The sequence below is a fragment of the Sus scrofa genome, chromosome 6 (genome assembly GCF_054392235.1).
Source record: "Sus scrofa isolate SSC_HxYL_T2T_F1_AM1 chromosome 6, Sscrofa_HxYL_maternal_Yorkshire_Landrace_v2.0, whole genome shotgun sequence".
Classification (NCBI taxonomy): Eukaryota; Metazoa; Chordata; class Mammalia; order Artiodactyla; family Suidae; genus Sus; species Sus scrofa.
In genome coordinates this window covers 47,858,355-47,878,266 of record NC_139388.1, presented here as the reverse complement: position 1 = coordinate 47,878,266, position 19,912 = coordinate 47,858,355, and the positions used below count along the sequence as shown (strand labels likewise).

General features: G+C 41.4%; 1 protein-coding gene and 1 pseudogene across 11 annotated transcripts in view; one reads left to right on the top strand and one right to left on the bottom strand.

Moving 5' to 3' along the window:
• Nucleotides 1-10,790, bottom strand: part of LSM14A (LSM14A mRNA processing body assembly factor) — a 55,082-nt gene extending 44,292 nt beyond the window's left edge. For 9 of the 10 annotated variants that reach the window (XR_014804835.1, XR_014804836.1, XR_014804838.1 and 6 more), the window contains exon 1: nt 10,492-10,790. Coding sequence is in view for 2 of the 10 variants with exons in the window: in XM_084958195.1 (XP_084814321.1) it covers nt 10,492-10,612 (121 nt within the window). In the remaining 8 variants the exon portion in view is untranslated. 10 annotated transcript variants of the gene reach the window in all.
• Nucleotides 10,791-13,113: 2,323 nt separating this feature from the next.
• On the top strand, nt 13,114-18,622 carry LOC110255282 (heterogeneous nuclear ribonucleoprotein A1 pseudogene; annotated as a pseudogene). The gene is made up of 2 exons (XR_014808617.1): nt 13,114-13,140; nt 17,509-18,622. The product of XR_014808617.1 is annotated as a heterogeneous nuclear ribonucleoprotein A1 pseudogene (transcript).
• The last annotated feature ends 1,290 nt before the right edge of the window (nt 18,623-19,912 follow it).

Below are 19,912 nucleotides of genomic sequence, written 5' to 3'. Positions count from 1 at the left end.
AGACTTGTTAGCATGCCATTCAAATGACAAATGGAATAAATTAAGAGGGAGTTCCCGTCGTGGCGCAGTGGTTAACGAATCCGACTAGGAACCATGAGGTTGCAGGTTCGGTCTCTGCCCTTGCTCATTGGGTTAACGATCCGGCGTTGCCGTGAGCTGTAGTGTAGGCTGCAGACACAGCTCGGATCCCGAGTTACTGTGGCTCTGGCGTAGGCCAGTGGCTACAGCTCCAATTCGACCCCTAGCCTGGGAACCTCCATATGCCACGGGAGCAGCCCAAGACAAAAAAAAAAAAAAAAAAAAAAAAAAAGATAAACGTAGCAGTGGAAGCAAAGTAAAAGGGGAAGGAGTGCTTGAGTCTGTTATGTGACACATTTTCATCAGGACTTGAGTCTTCCAGAGCTGTTAGTTCTTCTCTTTCCCTTGTGACTTTGTTCTCAATTGGTTGCTTTGTCTATTTCTACAACAACAGCCATGTAAGGTGTAAAGGAAGAGCATTCCAATTCAAGGGAATCTTGTGAAAAGGCCCCAAGTCTGAGGGAACCTGACTGACCCAAAGGCCTAAATGATAACTAGAGTGGTCCTACCTTAAGTTAAGTTACAAAGGATTGTGTATCAGGATAGGAGTCATGGACTCTGTCGTTGTCTGTGTGTTCTTTTCCCCGAGGGACTACAAACTCCCTGTGACCTGAGACTGGACACTTCTTAGATATCTTCTTCATGTGGCTAATTGTGACTGTCAGACCCTAGCTTAGATGCTGGGTCAAGAACCTTGCCTCTGTTGCTCTCTTTAGTTTCCTAGTACCTAGTATAGTGTCTATGTGTAGTCATACTGGTGCTCAGTAATTCTCTTAAATGGATATAATAAGCACCAGGCAGATGAAAGCTTCCTCTATACACCATTTGCTCCACACTGTTGTTAGTATGGTAGGTACCTCTGCTCCCAAATGTGCTCAAGTTTCTCCAGAACCTCTAGTATACCCTCATCAGAGATTACCAGGGTTGGACAAGAGTAGTTATCTGGTTGTGTGAAATGCAAAAGGGGCTTTGAAAATCTGACCACTGTTGAAACAAGTTTCAAGTTAATCTTCCAGTTTTTAACCTCTATCTTCACCCAATTACTTTACAGTCCCTGTTTCGACTGCACATGATGATGCCAATTACTGAAACTTTTAGGAGTCTGGATGCAAATCAGGTTTACTTCTTGGCTTTACCCACTGTCCACATAATCTGCAGATTTCTAAATTCTGCTAAGAAGTCATTTAAACTCATCTATTTGTTTTTTGGTCCCCCAAATTTTGTTGCTGTTATCTCCATTCCAAATCCACTTGTCCTTTATGGGTTTATGCCTTAAAAAAAGTCCTTCTCATATAGTGTTAGCAGGATTTATCACCAGGAAGAAAAAGAGCATGTCCAATCTGCAGTCTAAATTTAATCTTGACTCTCTAAGCTGCTTTCAGTTGGGCATTCTTTTGTTTTATATTTTCATCTCCCAAGCTCATAAAACCAAAAGACAGAGACACAAGAATTAAAAATTAAAAACCAAGGGAGTTCTCATTATGGCTCAGCTGGGTAAGGACCCTATACAGTCTCCGTGAGGATATGGGTTCGATCCCTGGCCTTACTCAGAGGGCTTAGGATTCACTGCTATCACAAGCTATTGTGTAGGTTGCAAATGTGACTTGGATCCAGTGTTGCCATAGCTACGGCATAGCCCTGCAGCTGCAACTCTGATTCAACCCCAGTCCAGGAACTTACATATGCCACAGGTGCTACCATAGAAAAAATGTAAGAAAAAAAGAAAAACAAAACAAAACAGAAAACGCAATGGTAGAAGAGAAATTAATCTCAAAGTCAGAGAGAGAGTAGAATTTATTAGGTTAAAGAAACTTGTGTCTTTAGATTTACGAAATCCACAAAGAACCACTGAGGGGAAAAAAAAAAAAAAAAAAAAACACCAATGTGGCAACATTCCTGAACTCCAAAAATAAAGCTTCCAGTGCAAAAAGTAATAGAATCAGCATGGCATCAGCAACACCATAATGTTAGCAGATAAGTATCCAATAACTTCAAAGTTCTACAGAAAAAAGATCCCAAATTTGTAATGTTATAGCCAATCAAATAATCAAGAAAAACACAGGTTCACTATGAAAATTTGCGGAGTTCCCGTCATGGCTCAGCGGAAACAAATCTGACTAGTATCCATGATGATGTAGGTTTTGATCCCTGGCCTCGCTCAGTGGGTTAAGGATGTGGCATTGCCCTGAGCTGTGGTGTAGGTGGAAGATGTGGCTTAGATCTGGTGTTGCTGTGGCTATGGTGTAGGCTGGCGGCTACAGCTCTGATTCTACTGCTAGCCTGTGAACCTCCATGTGTTGAGTGTGCAGCCCTAAAAAGACAAAAAAAAAAAAAAAAAAAAAAAAAAAAAAGAGAGAGAGAGAGAGAAAGAAAGAAAAGAAAATTTGCCACCCACACATTCTATTTTTTTTTTTCTGCTTTTTAGGGCCGCCCCCACAGCATATGGAAGTTCCCAGGCTAGGGGTCTAATTGGAGCCATGGCTGCTGGCCTATGCCACAGCCATGCAGGATCCGAGCAAGCTGTGTCTGTGACCTACACACAGCTCACGGCAACGCCGGATCCTTAACTCACTGAGCAAGGCCAGGGATGGAACCTGCATCCTCATGGATCCTAGTCGGGTTCATTAACTGCTGAGTCACGCAGGGAACGCCCCTCTTTTTTTTTTTTTTAAAGATGAAGATATGCTTAAGCAATATTGGAGGGTAAAAAAAGAGAATCGACTAAGTGGTCAACATTGTAAAAAAGCAATAGGAACCCCTTAGTGTCTCTGAATACACACTGGTGAGAGATAACGGAACAAAGTAGAGCAGTAGAGGTGGTACTGCATATTCTGAAAGTAGAGCTGACAGGATCAGAAACACATATGAGGTGTAAGAGGGCAGAGAAATTAAGAATGACTCAAAGATATTAGATCTTACCAACTAAAAGAACAAGTTTTCATTCAATTAGATGGAGAAACAAGTTTGGGACATATTGAACGGGAGAGACCTAGTAGACAAGCCGCCAGGTGGAGATGTTAAGGAGGCATGGGGCAGAAGGAGTTCCTATTGTGGCTCAGCGGGTTACAAACTCAACTAGTATCAAAGATTCGACCCCTACCCTGGGAACTTCCATATGCCACAGGTGCAACCCTAAAAAGCAAAAAAGAAAGGAGCAGTAGCTAGAAAAGAGGAACTATGGCTAAGAGTGGTAGTAGGTTTTTTGATGTTGTTGTTCTTAAAGATGGGTGAATAACAACATATCTGTGAGTAGACAGGAAGGATCTGATAGAGAAGGGAAAAATGAATACACAAGAGACAGTAAAGAACTGCTGAAGTGTAAGTGAAGGGTGGCCTTAGAATTTATCTATATTGACCAGAACAAAGGAGAGGTTTGGGGCAGATGCAGGTAACTGGGTACATGTGGGATGAGTGGACCACAATTCTCTTCTGTTTGATATTCTGTTCTCAATTAAATAGAAAGCAAGGTTCATAGTGTGAAAGCAAAAACAGGGGAAGAGGTGTTGTAAGTCTGAGAAAAACAAGGAATGAAATAGTCATGCAGAAAAATGAAATGAATGGACTACAGAAATATATGACATATGGGAAGTAACCATGACTGCTGAGCTTAGTGAACATAAATGTACATGAAACTGGTCAGCATAACTGTGTCAATACAATCAAGGCTGTGGTTTCTCCAAGCATGCACAATAAAGTGGGAAAGTGGAAGGGGATCTGACAGTACTCTGTACTGACTGCAAAAACTGCCTGTGGAGTTAAAGCAGGAAATAAAGTTATGAGGAGAGTGTGGGACAGTGAAAGGTAGTTAAGATCAAGACCGTTGGAGTTCCCGTTGTGGCGCAGTTGTTAACGAATCTGAGTAGGAACTATGAGGTGGCCGGTTCGATCCCTGGCCTCGTACAGTGGGTTAAGGATCCAGCATTGCCGTGAGCTGTGGTGTAGGTCACAGACGTGGCTTGGATCCTGTGTTGCTGTGGCTGTGGTGTAGACCGGTGGCTACAGCTCCGATTCAGCCCCTAGCCTGGGAACCTCCATATGCCACAGGATCAGTCCTAGAAAAGGCAAAAAGAGGAAAAAAAAAAAAAAAAAAAAAAAGACCGTAGACTACAGTAGCTCTGAACAACTGATGGAACTGGGGTACGTGGACAAAGGTGGAGATGGTGGTTGGAAATAGCAATGATATAACTATACTCTATACCTACAATAAACTAGTTAACTTTTGGTATTATCACATTCAATTCTCAGAATGACTCTGAAAGATGTGTATTATTATCCTTATTTAAAAGATGAAGAAGTTAGGAAGCTCCCTTGTGGTATAGTGGGTTAAAGATCTAGCATTGTGGGCAGCTGTGGCTTGGGTTTGATCCCTGGCCAGGCAACTTCCATATGCCCCCCTCCCCTAAAGATGAAGAAGTTAAAGCTAAGGTTAAATAATAACTTGTCCAAGGTCAAAGAGCTACCAGGTAGTCCAACCAGCCTTTTAGGTCACATTTTCTTCCAGAAAAAAACACTCCATAAAACTAGAATAAAATCCTTATGAATAAAATATTTTACAGACTCACACCTTACCCATTAAAAAACTTAATTCAATGATATCCAGTTTTCAAAATGGCTAACTGAGGTATTACTTTAAAGCATCATAAAAGGTAAACTGTTCCTATAGAGAGCACCTTCTATCACAGAGTAATAAATTCAGGTTAAACCATCTAATACATAATAAAGTTTCTATTATTATTACTTTGGCACTGAGTAAATACAAAACTCTTACTATGTATCATGCACAGGTAAGATTTCCTTATTCTTACTATTTCTTTCCTTCTACTATTATTTTCTCCAGGCTTTATGCTAATTTTCTTTACTTCTGATTCAGAAAGTCATGGCTTATCTCATTACTCCACTGGAAAATGCAGTTAGTTTTTGGCAACTGACTCAAGACTCCCAGAATTACCAAGAATTTCTGCAGACTACGCAGCAACAACAAACTGTTTCCACGGCTCCAAGTTCTGGCATTCTCGCTAAAGCAGGGAACCAAAAGAAACTGCAGCATTAATTTCACTAGATCTTTGCTGTTGTAGGTAGTGATTTTGTAAATTGCTAGATTCCCAATTCAGGTACTAATGCAAGAAATCAAAAAAGTACTTCATGGGCATTTCATCTATCGTACAAAGCTCTCCTACTCAAGTTTATGACTAGTTAACAATCAAGAAATGGGTAAACTATGTCAATGCTAAGACTTAGCAGATGATTAGGAAATAATCCATTACCAATTTACCTGCTTTTATATTCCTCCACCAATTACTTTATTTTATTTTTTTTGGCTGCACCCATGGCATGCAGAAGTTCCCGGGCCAGGGACCGAACCAACACCAGGGTTACTGCAGTAACAACGCCAGATACTTAACCCACAGAGCCACAAGGGAATTCCAAGAGCAAATCATTTTAAAAGCAGCTGGCTTATACAATCATTCTTCAACAAAGTCTCTTTTCCTAATTCAATGGCAATCTGGTTTTTATTTGAGGAGTATATTAGCCAGGTACAGTGAACTAAATATATGTCAGATAAGAATTTCACTAATTTCAGCCTATTTTATTTAGAGAGTGTTAACATCTATGTACACAATGCTTATCGGAAATGTGAACTGCCACCAACTTTGAGATTCCCATAATTAGAAATCTTCAATAACTACAAATATCTTTTCATTTATTCAAATATTTACCAAGAGCCAGCTACATGCCAGGCACTGCTTCAGGTATTGGGGGTAGAGCTATGAAGGAGATAAAATGCTCGCCTTCACAGAGCTTCCATTCTGTGAGGGATCTCTTGGTATCTGGTTCTAGCATGTGCTTGGGTGTTACAGTCAGACATAGCTGCAAATACAAGTGGATGTAATCCACAAACTAGTCATGCATGTCATCATTTTGCAATTCCCCTCAAACATTCTAAACTGATTCTTACCTTAAATTTTAAATGAAATTATAATTGAGTTTGAGTTCATAAGGTAAAACTCTGTCTCCCCAACAATGTCATTTAAATCATGTCATAAGATTTTATCCTCTTATATCCCTATTCTCCAAAATTTCTTACTGTTGGGGGGGGCAACATACCTTACGTATTTCAATATTAAAGAGAGATACAATTGTGAACATGGAATTTGGAGAAGCCCCCAAGAGAGTCCTACAAAATTAATAAACTAAAATGCTAAATCATTCATTTAATAAGCATTTGTTCATATCCCAGGAGCTCACTCTATGTGGGGAAGGAAGGTGAAGAAAGACAAGAAACATGCAAATAAGCTAAGAAGATTACATGTAGGGCCAGGATCACTATTAGGAAGGAAAAAACCTCAGAGCTGTGACAAAGACTACAAGAAAAAAAATACAACCCAAATTATTTATTAATATACTCATATTGACATTAAAGTCTTTCTATGTTGCCTTTAAAACTTCTTGACATTGATTTAGAAGATTCTGAGCATCAAAGTTCATCAAACTAACCTCAATTTCACTTTTACAGAACTACAACTAGTCTGTGAAATCTCTGGCAGAAAATAAAGGACAACACCCATTGGGCAGTACCTTTGGGATTGGGTTTTGATTATCTACAACTTATTATCCAAACTGGAACATTTTCAAGAGTGTGAAAAGGGATGTTTTGATAATTATTTCAGAATAATAGGCACAAACAAGGACTTTCCACCAGGGCAAACCAGGCCATACGGTTACCCTAATTATATATTACATCAAACAGAACTAGTTCAAATTTTAAAGAATATTTTACAGTTCCAGATTGATTTAAATTGCAAGTAATATCCAAGTAAAGAACTTAAATTATAATCTGGACCATGCAAGCCAAGTAACTCCCTTATTAAATTTAAAGATTCAAATACCTTACCACATACACAAAATCAATTTAAAGTGCATTATAGACCTAAATATAAAGAGGCAAAATAAAAAAGTTTGGAAAAGATCATCAAAGTAGCTTCATGACCTTAGGGTAGGGAAAAATTCCTTAAAAAAAAAGAAAAGAGAAGTTGCCACTGTGCCACAACGGCATCAGTGGCATCTCTGGAGTGCTGGGACACAGGTTCAATCCCCAGCCCAGCACAGTGGATTAAGGATTAAGGATTGCTTAAGTTGCCGTGTAGGTCAAAACTGAGGCTTGGACGTGATCCTTGGCCCAGGAAATCCATATGCCACAGGGAGGCCAAAAAAGAAAAAGAAAAAAATAAAAGAAAGAAAAGAAAAGAGAAAAGAAACACTATCTATAAGGGAAAAGAGTGATAAACATGTGTACACTAAAAGGAGGAACTTCTGTTCACCAAAAGAAACCATTAAATGGGAAGATAACTTGCAAGAGATATATCCAGCAAAGGATTCATATTGAGAATAACGAACTCTAGAAAAAAACCCCATACATTTCTAGAGAAAAACAGGCAAAAGATTTCAAAAGCACTTCATGAAAGATGAAATCCAAATGATCAAGAAATGAAAAGGTGTTCACTTCATTAGTAATCAGGGAGATTAAAACCAAGTACAAATACATACTCACCAGATTGGGCAGAAATGAAATAACTGACACCAAGTATTATTGTTGGTGAGGGATGTGGAACAACCGTAACTCTCACATACTAATATTTGAAATAAAAATTAGTAAACAACTACTTTGGAAAACTTCTTGGCATTACCTAATAAAGACACACATTCCCCATGATCCTGCAATTCAAAATATACACCGGAGTTCCCATCATGGTGCAGTAGAAACGAATCTGAATAGGAACCATGAGGTTGCCGGTTCAATTTCTGGCCTTGCTCAATGAGCCAAAGACCCAGCGTTGCCATGAGCTGTGGTGGAGGTCACAGACACGGCTCAAATCTGGCCTTGCTGTGGCTGTAGCTCTGTTTAGATCCCTAGCCTGGGAATCTCCATGTGCCTCGAGTGTGGCCCTAAAAGGCAAAAACAAATAAACAAACAAAACACCATCAAGAAAATTACATAAACATGCATTGGTGCAAAGTTCATAAAGGCAGTGGTCATAACTGCCAAAACCTGTAAACAATTTAAACAACAACTGCAAAATATCCAAAACAACTGCAGAAATAAACATCTGTTACATGCACAAATGGAATACCACAATGCAACAAAAACCAAAGTAAAATACATACACAATGATTCTATTTATATGAAGTTCAAAAACAGTCAAAACTTCATTATTCAGAGATATAAACTTAAGTGATAAAACTGAAAGTCAGAATACTGTTTATATCTAGCTTAAGAGGATAGCAGCTGTTGATGGAAGTTGTAGAGGGTGGGAGGCTTCTGGTATGTTGGCAACGCCTGTCTTGCCCTGGGTGGTAGTAACAAGGATCTGTTTAAAACTATTTCATTTTTAGAAAGAAAAAATAAAAAGAAAAAGAAATCATTTTTATCTACCTATCTTTCCAATATGTGTGGTTATATTTCACAATTAGGAAAAAAAAAGACTTCCCAGAGGGGGAAAAAAGTTAACAGCCCAAAGAGAATTTTAAAACTGTTTAAGAGAATAGATTTGGTACCACCAATTTTTGCAAACACAAATTCCCAATTTCTGTTACACATTAAAAAATTATATTTAAGAAAAAAGGATATATTATGTATGTGGGATTAAATATCAAAGCCATAAGTACAGAATTAAATTCAATGATTAAAAAAAATATTTCCATTGCTATACTCACGTAACATTTATCAAGTCATGATAAAAGGAACAAATTATGCTTGGCATATAAATTTAACTATTACAGACTAATAAAATGTAACTGACTCTAGAAGCTGTTCCAAAGACAATTTTTAAAAATGTGGATCATTATCAAAATACAGTTTTTAGGTTCTTGCATAAAAGAGTGCATTTAAAATGATTTTTCTTTAAAAAGGCCGAAATAAATACATTAGAAATCTTAAAAACATATGGATTTTTTTCTTTGTCAGGAGTAAAGATACTACAGCCACCTAATTCATTGATAAGTCATTAAAGTAGCAAGACATCTTAAAATTCAGATTAGGTAAAACAAGCTTTAAAAAGCTATTAAACCACTTTAATGAGAAATACTGCTTTCAACCTGTATATGGCTCTCAACAAGAACTTCAGAAGGCCTTTTTTTCATAATTTCACAAAGCCTTAAAATTAGCATACGGGGTGTGTGTGTGGGGAAATTAAGGTAAAATAATTTAAGACTCCTTACCCAGATATGCTCATTCCAACACAAGTGCTATTAAAAAGGATCTACCAGAGCATCCAAAAAAAGTCCTTAAATACTTGTGGGATACCGTGAAATGACTCAACTATTGTCAAAGATTAATCCCTTTTTTTTTAAACAAATAGATTTAGAAAATGTTCTTCCTATCTCTGGACCTCTGTCCCTATCATGCTATTCATTCTATACCTCTAGTAGATGTGCTGCGAAAATTACCTTAGTTTTATTCCTTCCCTCTCCTCAGTGTTTCAAAAACTTGCAAGATTTCTTTCAAGATCAGGTGCTAAGGTTTATTTTCTTCCTAGTTTCCTGGCTGAGCAAAGGCCCGTCACATACGAACGGAAACAAAACCCACACAGACTGTGGTGATGCTAAATACTTTAGAGAGTACACCTTACTCCTACACCCCAGAACTCTGTCCCAGGGAGCCTCCCCGGGAGTCAGTCAGAGCCCACTGATCATTCAGATCTGCCTTGAGAACACTGATCCTGGATCAAACTTGAACCCTTCTCCCCACTGGGATTCCAGAAACAAGGCCGAAGCGAGAGCAGCAAACATTTTTAAAGAGATGGTTGCACAACAGGCTTGGAGAAGGATTCCGGTTTAACAGGTAAATACCACACATGAGACAAGTGGGATGTGATCTGCTCGAAGGTACCAATGGCATTTCGAGACCGTCTACGTCTCTGAGGGAACCCAAAGTTTGGGCATATTACTTACAGTTCGCCTGAGGAATATGCAACGGAATTGAAATTAAGAACTGAGAAAATGGGTGCCGGGGAATCAACAAATCAGCACTTTAAACTCGGGCTCGGCGGAAAAATTCTTTGACTACTCAGGCTTTGTTTGGTGGGAAGACGACAGAACCACCGAATTTCGGAGTTGGAAGACACGTATCTCCGTGTTCTCCAGCCCGTTCTCGGACTTGAGGCCGCCCCGCCTGCCCCGCTCCCGGTTCTTAGTCCCCGGATCGAAGGCGCAGACCTCCGGGTGGAAGCCTGGGAGCCCGGGGGAGGCTGAGGCCCGGCCCGCGACGCCGGGGCCCGGAGGGAGAAAAGGGAGCGGCCTCCGGGAGGACGGCGGAGAGGGGAGGGGGGGAGCGAGGAGGTCGCGGCCGAGAGCCAGGCGCAGCCCCGAGGGCCCATTCCGGCCCGGCCCCCCACACCGAGGCCCGCCCCGGCGTACCTTTGGCGAGAGCTACTGTAGAGTTCTCGGTGTCGATAGTGTAGAGGATGCCCTCGTAGCGGATCTCCGCCTTGGAGATAAGGCTGATCTTGCTGCCGATGTAAGGGGTGCCCCCGCTCATGGCGCCGCCGCCGCCCCGGGCCGCTCGCAGAGAGGCAGATCCCACGCCGCTGGGGTCGCTCCGTACGCCCACTTGCTCGGTCGGCGCCTACAGCAGTCTCCTCAGACCCAACATGGCGGCGGCGCCGGCTCCGCTACCCTCCCCCAGCCTCCCGCCCTCAAGCCGCGGCGGCGGCGGCGGCGGCGGCGGCGGCCGCGCGCGGCATGCTGGGCCTGGGAGGCCGAGCTCTCGCGAGACTCGGCCGGCTGCGGACGGCTCCGGACTTCTCCCCGACAGCCGTAGTGCCGGCTACGCAGCTTGGCCTGATCTCGCGCTGCGGCGCTCTCGCGCTGCGGTTTCCCCGCGGCCCGAGAGGAGGTTCAGGGAGAAGACAGGTGTCCGGATACGGCAGGACACTGTGGGCTGGAATGGAGGCACGCGCGACCTTCTTGACCTCAGCCGCAGTCTCTGCGATTTCCAGACCCCTTGTATCTTGTCCTGAAACCCGTGTCGTCTCTGCAAAGGCGGACCCCCCTGCCCGGAAAGTTGCCTAACCCTATCCCGCCTCCAAGCTCCTGGTGAGCCCCTTAAGACCGGTCATTTTCCCTTTGAAGCAACTGCGCCCCTCATAGATCTTTCATGGCCCTATTACAGCATCTGTCATTCACTGAGTCTCTCCTCTTCTCTCCTTCACTTCTTCTGGAGGTGGGATTCTGTCCAGCACTTTCAGATGGTCTCATCTAGGTTCATGGCTTTCAATGTCATGGCACACAGACCAATCTCAGGTATTTGTTTGCAGTTTTGATCAGTTCTGTGAACTCCGGATTCATGTAAGCTATAGCCTTGTCAACAACAACAACAACAAAGCACAACAACAATAAAGGTTGAGAATTGTGTTTTATTCCGGGAGTTTGCTGAGGACTTAAGCCTGGGGGACAAGCTCTCAGCTCTGAGGGACTGTTCCCAAGAGGAAAGAGAGGAGCCAGGATATATAGGAAATTTGCAAAAACAAACATAGCCCCCAAACCAACCACCACCAACAAAAACCCAGGTAGTCTAATATGAAAAGATTACTCTTAAAGAAAAAATAGATAGCTCGAGTTAATGAATTTAGTACTTTTCTCTTTGTATGATAAGTCACAGGAGTCTGGGCTCCTTGAAATTCTTCCTTTGATATGCAACTTAACTGTCTAGGGCTAGTCAACTCTTTTTCTCCATCCTGAATCCCCTCAGGGTGCACAGTTGGGGGTGGCTACAGTGGCTGAGGGATTGTTGGCTGCAAAGTCCTTTGTTTACTTAGATGGCAGGCTACATACACAGCCTCTTCAACTCTCCAGTTGAATGTCTAGTTGGCATATATGTGTCTGAAGCCATACTCCGGATTTCCCCTCTAAAACTAACTTTTCCCCTCTTTACCATTGAAGCAGCTGATACTGTTTACTCTACCATTCCTCCATATCAATGATGGGACTTCTCTCTCACCCTCATGGCTGTTCTGATTGCAAAATCTTGTCCATTTTATGTATGGAATGTATCCTGAATCTGATCACTTCTCACCATCTCCACCCGTCCCTACAACAAGCCACCCTTACTCTGGCCAGGATCATTCCAACAGCCTCCTAAAATATCCCTCTACCCCTGCCCTTGTCCCCAGTATTTATTCTCAACACAGCAACCAGAGGGATCTTGTTAAAAATCTAAGGCAGATCATATCCCCCCTCTATGCAATACGCCTCTCCCCAGTGATCTCATATCACACAGAATGAAAGCCAGACTCCTTATGCTGGCTTATAAAGACATACATGATTTAGTCCCTTGTTCCCTTGCTTCACCCTCCTGTTCTCGCCACCGCTTTTTCACCCAGGACTTTCCTCATTCGGATCTCTACTCACATATCATCTCCAGAGATGACTTTCCTTACTGTCATGTTTAAAATAATGTCACCTGCATCACTCTACATACTCTTTAAAAACTTTTATTTATTTTAGATGACACTTTATTTTTTTATTATTTATTAATTTTGTCTTTTTTAGGGCTGCACCCACAGCATATGGAGGTTCCCAGGTTAAGGGTCGAATCGGAGCTGCAGCTGCCAGCCTATACCACAGCCATAGCAACACGGAATCTGAGCCATGTCTGTGATCTACACCACAGCTCATGGCAACGCCAGATCCTTAACCCACTGAGTGAGGCCAGGGATCAAACCTGCAGCCTCATGGTTCCTAGTTGGGTTCATTAACTGTTGAGCCATGACAGGAACTCCTAAAAAAAATTTTTTTTGTAGTTGATTTATAATGTTCTGTCAATTTCTGCACTCTACAGACCATACTCTTACTCTGCTTGCTTTTTCTTCATGGCATTTATCTCTCTCCAGTATGTCTATTATTTGTGTGTGTCTGTCTCCCTCACTAGAATGTAAAAGTTTTGAGGTAGGGACACTATTTTGATCACTGCTGTGTGATCAGAGCCTAGAACAGAGCAGTAAGTTGGATGAAACTGGATGAAGGCAGACCACAGGTAGGATGTCTGGTGAGCTGACTGGAGAAATGGTGAGCAGCCTGGCAACACGGAGAGGGGGAGGCAGGAGGGAAGACTAGAAACTGTGTTGGGCCTGCTGCACAATAGCTTCAAAGAAAGGCTATGAAATACCTGCTTTGGTACGAGGTTCCTGCCAGAAAGCTGAACTCTTATTTCTGTTCTTTCCTCTCCCTCCAGGCCTGGAACTCACTTATCTTCTTATACTCCCTGAGTGAGCTCATCCTTTTCCATATATAAGCTGACTCCCAAATTGGCATCTGCATTCCAGATCTTCCAGGCTCACACTAACTCCTTACTTACTCGATGCAGTTGCTTGGGCATCCCACAAGCACTTCCAGCTCAACATGTCTTGCATCTACTCCCCTCCTTCCCTATAGTAAACCTATTCTTTATCTGTGTTCCTTGTCCCTATCACTCACTCAGGACTCACTTAGGTGTCCAGTCTGGAAACCAGAGTTCTTATCTGGCTATACCTAATTAATCACCAGTTTTGCTGATTCTCCTTTCTAGTTTGCAATTCATGGCTTCCTGCAGCCTAGGGCACCAGGAACTATACAAAATGCAGCTTATCAGTGTGGTATTCATAAAAATAGTGTATTATGCATGTGAGTCTCTAACTTATGTGCTAGAAAAAGGTTGAGAACTACAACACCTTTCACTACCATTGCTTCCAAAAACCCAAATCCCATGTTGTTTCCCTGCTTAAGAGGCATCACTGGCTTTTGGTAGCCTACCAGGAAAAAAAAAAAAAAGAAGCAAATCCAGCCCCACCTCTCATTGAGTGTTTTCAGCAATAGAAGCTCTAGAATTTCTACATTGGAGGGGTTTAGGAGAGGCAATCAGGTTGGAAAAGGAAATGAGGTTGGGAGGCATGTCATGTCCAAGCTATATTTCTGGCTGCTACACTGGTAGGTTTTTTTTGTTGTTGTTGTTTGTTTTCCCCTTACATTCATGTTTGTTTGGTGAGGTTAGAGAGTGGGTGATGGAGAATATGGGGGAAACTACGCTTCTGCCCCTATAGTCATTTGGTGTGGCCACAGTTATTCATTGTAACTCCCTGCATACTCTCTACAGGCCTTAGGCTATGGCCACACTGAATTCCTTTCTTCTCAGAACGTATGTATCACTATGCCACCTCTAATTTCTTTTTTCCTTTTTTTTTTTCTTTTTAGGGCCAAACCCACGGCACATGGAAGTTCCCTGGGCTAGGGGTCAAATCAGAGCAGCAGGGTTATGTCACAGCCACAGCAATGCCAGATCCAAACCGCATCTGGGACCTGCACCACAGCTTACAGCAATGCCAGATCCTTAACCTACTGAGCAAGGACAGGGATCAAACCTGAATCCTCATGGATTCATGGTTCTTAACCTGGTGAGCCACAGTGGGAACTCCCACCTCTAATCACTTATCTCCTGTTTGATATGATAGAGATAGCCTATCTCCACATGACAGGCAAGATTCAAAGTCACCCTCACAGTTCAGACAAAAATTAGAATAGATCAAAACCTAAGTGTAAGAGTTAAAACTGTAAAACTCTTAGAAGAAAACATTGGGATAAATCTTCTTAACCTGGATTAGACAATGTTTTCTTAGATATGCAGCAAAAAGCTCAAACAACCAGAGTTCCCTTGTGGCTCAGCAGGTTAAGGATCCTGCAGTGGGTGAGATTGTTGCCTTGGTGTGAGTTCAATCCCTGGCCTGGGAACTTCCACATGCCAAGGGTGTGGCCCCAAAAAACACACTTTTGTGCTTCAAAGGACATTATCAAGAAGGTGAAAAATCATAAATCTGATAAAAGATCCAGAATATATCAAGAATATACAAAGAACTCTTATAACTAACAAATCACCCAATTTAAAAATGCATATGTGTACAGACATTTCTCCAAAGAAGATATACAAATGGCCAAAGAAGCACAGAAAAAAGATGCTTAAAATCATTAGGGACAGAATTCCTGTTGTGGCTCAGAATTCCTAGTGTGACTAGTATCCCTGAGGATGTGGGTTCCATCCCTGGCCTTGCTCAGTGGTTTAAGGATCCAGTGTTGTCACGAGTTGTGGTGTAAGTTACAGACATGGCTCAGATCTGGCGTTGCTGTGGCTGCGGCATAGGCCAGCAGCCATAGCTCCAATTGGAACCTAGCCTAGGAACTTCCATATGTAGCAGGTGCAGCCCTAAAAAGCAAAAAAAAGGACAATAACAATCCTGGAAGGATGTGGAAAAAGCAAAATGCTCATACATTGCTAGTGGGAATATAAAATAATGCAGCCTGTTTGTAAAACTGTTTTCTATTTGTTTGTTTTTTTATTTGTTTTTGCTTTTAAGGGCCGTATATGGAGGCTAGGGGTTGAATCGGAGCTGTTGCTGCTGCCTACACCACAGCCACAGCAATGCCAGATCTGAGCCATGTCTGTGACCTACACCACAGCTCATGGCAACACTGGATCCTTAACTTCCTGAGCAAGGCCAGGGATCAAACCTGCAACCTCATGGTTCCTAGTTGGATTTGTTTCTGCTGCACCATGACAGGAACTCCAAAAAACAGTTTGATAGTTACTAAAAAAGCTGAACATAAGAGTTCCTGCAGTGGTACAGAGGGTTAATGATCCTGTGTTGTCTCTGTGGCTGCACAGGTTTGTTCTCCTGCTTGGTGCAGTTTTTTTTCTCTCTGTGTTAGGAAATGTGCTCTGGTTATCTATTGCTGTAAAACAAACCATGCTGAAATCCGATAATTTAAAATAATTACCACCGTTCTCTTGTGGTGCAGTAGGTTAAGGATACAACATTGTCACTGCTGTGATGCGAGTTTGATCCCTGGCCTGGAACATATTGTGGGTGTGGCCTAAATAAATAATAAAACCATTACCATTTTGTTATATCTCACAATTTTTAGAATGAGTCATGTCTAGGTAATTCTTTTCCATGTAGCATCATCAAGGTTCCTTTGTTGGCCACTTGCCTGTTCTAGTGGGTCCAAGATGACTTTATTCACATGATCTGTAGGAACAGCTAGAAGGTTGGGACTTATATGATACTGTGAAGCCAGCTTACCAGCTTGGAGTGTCAACTGTCTTACTTGTGTCAGTGTTATTTTGAGTCTCTCTTAACTAGCAAATCCATTTCCTAAATGATGCAAAAAGAAGGGCAACTGATTGGGTCAGTTATTTTACATATATCAGAAGAGCTGCATCTTACATAGGATTGAGTTCTAAACTCCGCATGTGTGTCAGTAGATGCTTCTCAGAAGTAGTACTGAGACAGGAGTGAAAGAGGTTTATTGGTGATAATAACCTGCGTGAGGTAAAAGGGAGAAGAAGCAGGATTGAGTAGGTAGAGTTTGCAGATATGACAAGGTCTCTGCCAACCTAAAAGGAGATGGAGCAAAGATTATTTTTTTTTAAAAAGGGTATTAAATCACTTATTGCTTGCACATGGTAATTCATGATGCACAAACTTCACGCCCATCTATAATTTTATCTGGTACTGTAATTCAATTTTACTATATTATGTAGGATGTGCCAATGATCATATTAATAACCAGAAAATTCCATCACTTTGCTTGGGTGGCCCTCCTTTTAATGGTGAACTCTAGGTCGCACTACAGTAACTGTCAGTTCAACCATACCAAGGTTTCTGGAGACCTTGGCTTCTCCACCCAAGCAGTTTTAAATCAAATTCAAATGGAATCTGGGATCACCTGAAGGAATTCTAACTTCACACTCTTGGGGTAATTTATCAAAATGGCTTCAGAGTAGACTAACTTTACACAGCACATTTTAAAAAAGTCACATTTATTCAGTGTCATGATCAGACTATTACATTTAGCAATCAACAGCATGGGTGCAAAAAAAACCCTACATTAAAATCCTTGGTTGGGGTGCTTTACACTTTCCACAGATCAGAAACAAAAATAACCTGTTATACAATGAGTCACAAATACAGTGTTCAAGTTGTTTTTTCTTCCCCCATATGAGTATTGTCTAAAACATGTCTTTTTTGTGGCAGCTAGGCTCTGCCACCACTGTGTTTGGCTGAGTTCACAAGTCTGTTGTAACCTGTAGCTTCCCCATCATATCTCTGGCTCTCCTCTCCTGCTAAGTTTTGTTTCCTGGCAATAATAATTAAAACCTTCTGCCAATGCCATAGCTACTGCTGCTGTTGGGGCCACCATAGCCACCTTGGTCTCATGGTTTGGCAAAGTATTGGCCTCTATCACCACAGAGGCCAGAGCTTCTGCCTCCAAAGTTTCCTCCTTTCATGGGTGCACAATTTGAAGATTGATTATTGTAAATTGCCATGATCACTGTAGCTTCTGCCACCTCCAAAATTGCTCCCATCATTACCAAATCCACTATAGCCATTGCCACTGCCACCATAGCCACCATTTGAGACTGAGGTCGTGAGGGACCCAGATACCAAGCCTTCCAGAGGCTTTAAGTTTTGTCACGTATGCCACTGTGGAGAAGGTGGATGGGGCCATGAATGCAAGGCCACACAAGGGGGATGAAAGAGTTGTGGAACCAAAGCAGGCTGTCTCAAGAGAAGATTCTCAGGGACCTGGTGCTTACTTAGCTGAGAAGATTTTTGTTGGTCGCATTGAAGAAGACACTGAAGAACATCATCTAAGAGATTATTTTGAACGGTATGGGAAAACTGAAGTGACTGAAATCATGACTGACTGAGGCAGTATCAAAAAAGAGAGGCTTTGCTTTGGTAACCTTTGATGAACATGACTCTGTAGACGAGATTGTCCTTCGGAAATACCTCACTGTCAATGGTCACAACTGTGAAGTAAGTAAAGCCTTATTCAAGCAAGAGATGGCTAGTGCTTCATCCAGCCAAAGAGGTCTAAGTGCTTCTGGAAACTTTGGTGGTGGTCATGCAGGTGGTTTTGGTGGAAATGACAGTTTTTGTCACAGAAGAAACTTGAGTGGTTGAGGTGGCTTTGGTGGCAGTCATGGTGGTAGTGCTGGATATGCTTCATTTATATTATTAAGTGCATGTAGTTTGATTTTTTTTTTTTTTTTTTTTGTCTTTTTGCTATTTCTTGGGCCGCTCCAGCGGCATATGGAGGTTCCCAGGCTAGGGGTCCAATTGGAGCTGTAGCCACCGGCCTACACCAGAGCCACAGCAACTCGGGATCCGAGCCTTGTCTGCAACCTACACCACAGATCACGGCAACCCACTGAGCAAGGGCAGGGACCGAACCTGCAACCTCATGGTTCCTAGTCGGATTCGTTAACCACTGCGCCACAATGGGAACTCATTTTTTTTTTTTGAATTGTTTCTTTCTGCTGATGAAGCAACCCTTTTATCACTGTGAAATGTCTTTCTGTCAGGTCCTTTACCTGATACGAACAGAGCTATAACTGCTTTCTCAGGACTAGTGTTGCTTGGCATATCTTAATCCTTCTACTTCCACCTATTTGTATCCTTGTATTTATAATGTGTGCTTTATAATAGCATATGAATAAATGTCATGTTTATATTCAGTTTGGCAAGTCCTAACTTTTACTTGGAACATTTAATCCGTTTATATTTAATATAATTACTGATATGATTGGGGTGAAGTTTGCCATCTTGCTATTTGTTTTCTATTGCTTTACCTGTTATGTATTTTTTCTTTCTGCTTTCTTTGGTATTAATCAAATAATTTTTATTATTCCATTTTTTCCTCCTCTGTTGAAATTTTAGCTCTAACTTTTTGTAATTGTATTCGTAGTTTCCCTAGAGATTATAAAATGCATCCATAACTTACTATTGTCTAGATTGAATTAGCCTTTTACCTCTTTATAAACAATGACCTTAAAACAACATAATTCTGGGAGTTCCCACTCAGCAGTAATGAACCTGACTAATATCCATGAGGATGCAGGTTGAATCCCTGGCATTACTCAGTGGGTTAAAGGATCTGGTGTTACTTTGAGCTGTGGTATAGGTCACAGACATGGTTCAGATCTGGCATTGCTGTGGCTGTGGCATAGGTCAGTGGCTAGAGCTCCAGTTGAACCCCTAGCCTGGGAATTTCCATATTCCATATGCTGTGGGAGTGGCCCCCCCAAAAAAGGACAAAAAAAATTCTATTTACATCCTCTCTTTGTGTTGTTATTGTCATATATTTTACTTCTACAAATAAGCCCTGTAAAACATTATTGCTTTTGCTTTAAAGAGCCAATATATTTTAAAATATAATGTTAAAAATTGCCTTTTATGACAATGACTAGCCAGTCTTATAGTTATTCCCCCAAATATGATGAGTCTTTTACTCTGGCTTGAATTAAGATTTTCTCTTTATGATTTTCAGAAGTTTGCCTACGATGTCTTAAGCTGTGGTCTTATTTATGTTTTTTCTTGCTGCCTTGGGGTTTCCTGCACTTATTGGATATATGGATTGATATCTTTCATCAATTTTGGAAAATTTCCAATAACTGACTCTTTTATTTCTTCTGCCCCACCTTCTCTCCTTTTTTCTTCTTGTAGGTCTCAAATTACATGTTACACCTTTTCATATTATCCTACATGTCCTCATGCTCTGTTGTATTTTCTTTGTTTCATTTTGGGTAATTTCTTTTGGGCTGTTTTTTATTTCACACATCCTTTCTTCTGCTGGTCCCAATCAAATATTCATCCAATTCAATGTTATCTTTTTCAGTTCTAGAATATCCATTTGGATCTTTTTAAGAAAGTGTATTTTTCTCTTGAAAATGTGCCTCTTTTTATCTACTCTGTCCATCTTATACTCTCTAGAATTTCATTCCTCTAGACTAAATTTTGTGATATCT